The 3,927-nt window shown below is 31.2% G+C and overlaps 1 protein-coding gene across 1 annotated transcript; it reads left to right on the forward strand.

Annotated features, from left to right (window-relative positions):
- The first annotated feature begins 1,882 nt into the window (after nucleotides 1-1,882).
- LOC119662000 lies at nucleotides 1,883-3,474 on the forward strand. Its single transcript, XM_038071537.1, has 2 exons — nucleotides 1,883-2,443; nucleotides 2,512-3,474. Exons 1-2 carry the CDS (start codon nucleotides 1,999-2,001, stop codon nucleotides 3,147-3,149), a joined length of 1,083 nt encoding a protein of 360 aa, XP_037927465.1. The 5' UTR covers nucleotides 1,883-1,998; the 3' UTR covers nucleotides 3,150-3,474.
- The last annotated feature ends 453 nt before the right edge of the window (nucleotides 3,475-3,927 follow it).

Here is a 3,927-nt window from a genome sequence, read left to right on the forward strand (position 1 = left end):
AAGGGAAAAGAAGCCCCGCAAAATATGTACGTAAAATAATCATAACTCTTAAATTAATGCATGCAAGCGGTTCAATAAAAAAAGTGAACATCCAATGTTCAAGAGAAAGAGAAAGAAAAAAGAAATGACTGAGCGAAAATCGCTTTACATTTTATTAGAGGTTTAGTAGACTAAACTGAACCCCAAGTTCATACAAAACGTGCAAATACAATCAAAGTTACGGTTGCCGTTTTATATGGGCAAATGGTTCAGTAAAAAAACTGAACCACGCATAGTAAATACAAAGTAAAAGAGTAAATGAATGCATGAGAGTTTCTTACTCTTATGTAGAGGTTGGAAATAAACCAAAAACAAAGTCAATATTGCAATTTTATACTAGCAAATGTTAAAATTAAAGAATTTTGAAGTGAAAAATAATATTTAGAAATGGATAAATGTGTGATTAAAGATTTGATTCAAATATCATTTTTTAAACGATCTTCTGAAAAAAAGGTTTTAATTCGTTTTCCTACAGCTATTTACCATAAAAACCAGTGGATCACAGGCTGCGAACATTTAAATAAATTGTTTTGTTGGTCTTGTATGCTATTTGCTTGTGGAAAGGACAAAACTTAGGAGTAGGGGGAATACGTTATAGTCGGAACTCTATTTTGATCAAATTGTGAACACCTTGCCAAAAAGCTGACGATTCGCTACTGAATACAATACATTTTACAACAATTTTAATTGTTCTAAATCGATATTTAAAAGTGTGATTATTTTAATAATCTGTAAAATTTTGTATATATGAAATGCGAATAATGCCAATTCATAATTTAAATTTAATCCCATGTATAAAGTTGTTCACATCACATTTTTGGAATTCGATTTCAACAATTTATTTAGAAGTATGATTATCTCAATTTGGAATACATAGTGAAAAGTTTACACTAGTATACTGTTCAATTTATCTATCCGTCTCGTACTCATATTGTCAAAAAACGCGTTAGTGCACATGTTTTTCGAATGAAAGAAGAGAAGGGATCAAAAAACTAGATTGCACCTGGGACAAGATGAAGCAATAATCAACATATACGATTTCGATATTTTACCCAGACCCTGTAATCAGATACTCCTGATAAAATTTAATCTAATCTAACCTATTAGAATATTTGTTTCAGAAGTTGCACAGAAGATTTCAAGGTTCGCGGTGTCTCTGACTATCATACTAAATTGAAACAGAAGTTAAATTAGTTTATAAACGGTTGCTAGTGCTATTAAGCGTACTCACAATTCGACTATAACTAAGACTTAATCACATATAAGCATTAAATAATAATATTTAAGATAAGTTAGAGCCATGCCCACTCTCCATACAAATAATAGTTTTTTTTTTAAATTGTTGCTTATATTTTTGATTTAATCCGGAATTCATATCAAAGGAAGAGTAAAATAGAAATAGATTTAAGAGTTCTCTAAATTTGAAGATACAAATAACATACCTGTGGGAATAGTTATTGATAAGTCTAGTTGATCCATTAGAATCGTGAGCACATGTAAGAGTTGCATATGCAGCTTTAAATCAAAAAGTATAAATATGCAATTTAATCAAAATGATTTGATTTTTTATTTAAAATACTCTCATAACTCACATATTAGAAATATATAAGTGATATATTGCTGCGTATGTGAGAACCCCGAATGAAAATTTTTTGTGCACGCATATCGATATTGGCAAAATGAAGATAACACAGCCTAAAATTTTACACTCAAACTGAAAATTGAGAGCAAAAATATAATATTAAAATTTTTTCTGTGTAAATATAAACATTTGTTTTCGTCTCAACAGATAAGTGTCCATGAAGTCTTACAAAATCGTGCACCAATGACCTAAAACTGAATATTGTATAAAAGCGTATGAAAAATCCAACGAAAAACAGTCGAGAAGTGCAATCATCAACTAAAATTGATAAATTCTGAATTAAAAATCGTGTACCTGTAAAATAAAAAGAGATAAATATGCTCTATGCGAGACTATTTTTGCTATGTTGTCTGCCATTTGTGGTATCGACATTGACCGTGGTAAAATCACATGAGGATCTCGAAAACGTTGCAAGTACTGAAGACAAACAACTGCGTCATCACCATCCAAATCATTTCGAAAATATAGATTTTTTGCACGAAAATGTGGATTTTAGCTTAGAAGAACCACAACAAATATCAGCTGATAAGGCGTCGAAAATAAATTGGTTGCCCGTTTGGGAGGAAATTGAAATTATAGGGGCTAATGACATACGCCAAGCAGATAGTCTACATACGGAACCACGCTCGAAGCTTAAGACAGCAGTAGAATATACGCCAGATGTGACAGTGGAGAAAGTGGTACATGTACACCATGTACCCGTTGAAATACCGGTACATGCAAATATTTTGGTACAGCAACCTAAACAAGCTAAAGTGGCAGGTAGATCAATGAAGTGGATACTCTTATAAGAAATTTCAATTTATTTATTACGCAATTTTTTTTTGCAGATGAAAATTGTGATGCACCTAATGGACAGGGATTAAAGAATCTACTTAAACAAGCGAAGACATTGATTCCATTCGAACGCATCAGGGCCTTGGTCGCAAATGCTACGGCAAATGACAATGAAGTTCGAGCAGTTAAGAATTTACTTTCTACTAATAAATTTCGTGCTCTCGCAGCTTCACTTCAACAGACAAATGAAGTGAGCGCACTGCGTGATTACTTTTGTAAGGTGCTACACATGGACCTGAGGTATTACCTGAATTTTGTACGTTCGTTGGTCGATTTCAGTGCCGTTAATCAGTTGAACAGTAATAGCACCAGTGATACATTTAGAGGACGTAGAGGTATACGTGGTCTTATACTTGATATATACGATTTATTACCACAACAGCAGTTGATTGATCTCTATGAGAATCTCTTCAATAACGATGAATATCTGGTATTTGCTGTGCGCCGTCTGAATTCTAAAGAATTCCGCCAGTTAGTTAAGAATTTTAAAACTACCAGACAACTGCATGATATGATTACGTTGCTTGAAAATGTGGGCGTACCAATAATGGATGTAAGAGATTTGGTAAATGCTGCTTTGGGTTGGCAAGGTAATGAACCTGGCCGGCCAAACTATAAACTAAAAATTTGATAATCTATTATATATTTGATAAAAAAATATATATTGTGTACATAATACATTAAAAATAATACAACACAAGTATTTAATTACAGAGGTACGTTTCCTCTGGCTTAGACCAGTTAACTTACTTGAGATTCAAGTAATTCAAACAATCTTAAGTAAGCTAACTGTCTGACGAATCCAAGTGTAGTTAGTTAAGTTTCTGGAAGAGTATAACAGTCTCCTCTATAGCACTCATGTAAATTCAGTTGTAGAATATAGTATCTACCGTAATTAATTATCTTGTGTTGTTACTTTAACTATTTTAATTATAATAACATAAAGTAATTAATTTTGGTGTTATTCTTATAAGTGATAACCCAGTGTAAAAATCAAAAAGAAAATACTTTATTTACTATGTACACATTTATTTACTCTCAGTATTCAATATTCATTTGTAAACTTCATTAATATTAAATATAAAATTGAAAATATGTATTCTAAAAATAGTTTGTTTAATTTTAAGATAACATATGACCATCAATATGTCCTTAGAGCTGCATTGTATAATTTTTACTATATTATAAGTATATTAGTTGTTTATATGTACTATATGTAAGTTTTAACAAGAAAGTACCGGGAATCAGTCGATAATATACAATATATGTATTATTCATTAAAATTTATGCTATCGCCTTCCGAAATAATACACTTACTCCATTAGTCCAATCATAAAAACATTTTTTAAACGAATTTTTTGAAATCTATTTCTGCACTCCCCACGAATTCTTTTTTATATCATCTGTCT

This window comes from Teleopsis dalmanni, chromosome X (assembly GCF_002237135.1).
Source record: "Teleopsis dalmanni isolate 2A chromosome X, ASM223713v2, whole genome shotgun sequence".
Lineage (NCBI taxonomy): Eukaryota > Metazoa > Arthropoda > Insecta > Diptera > Diopsidae > Teleopsis > Teleopsis dalmanni.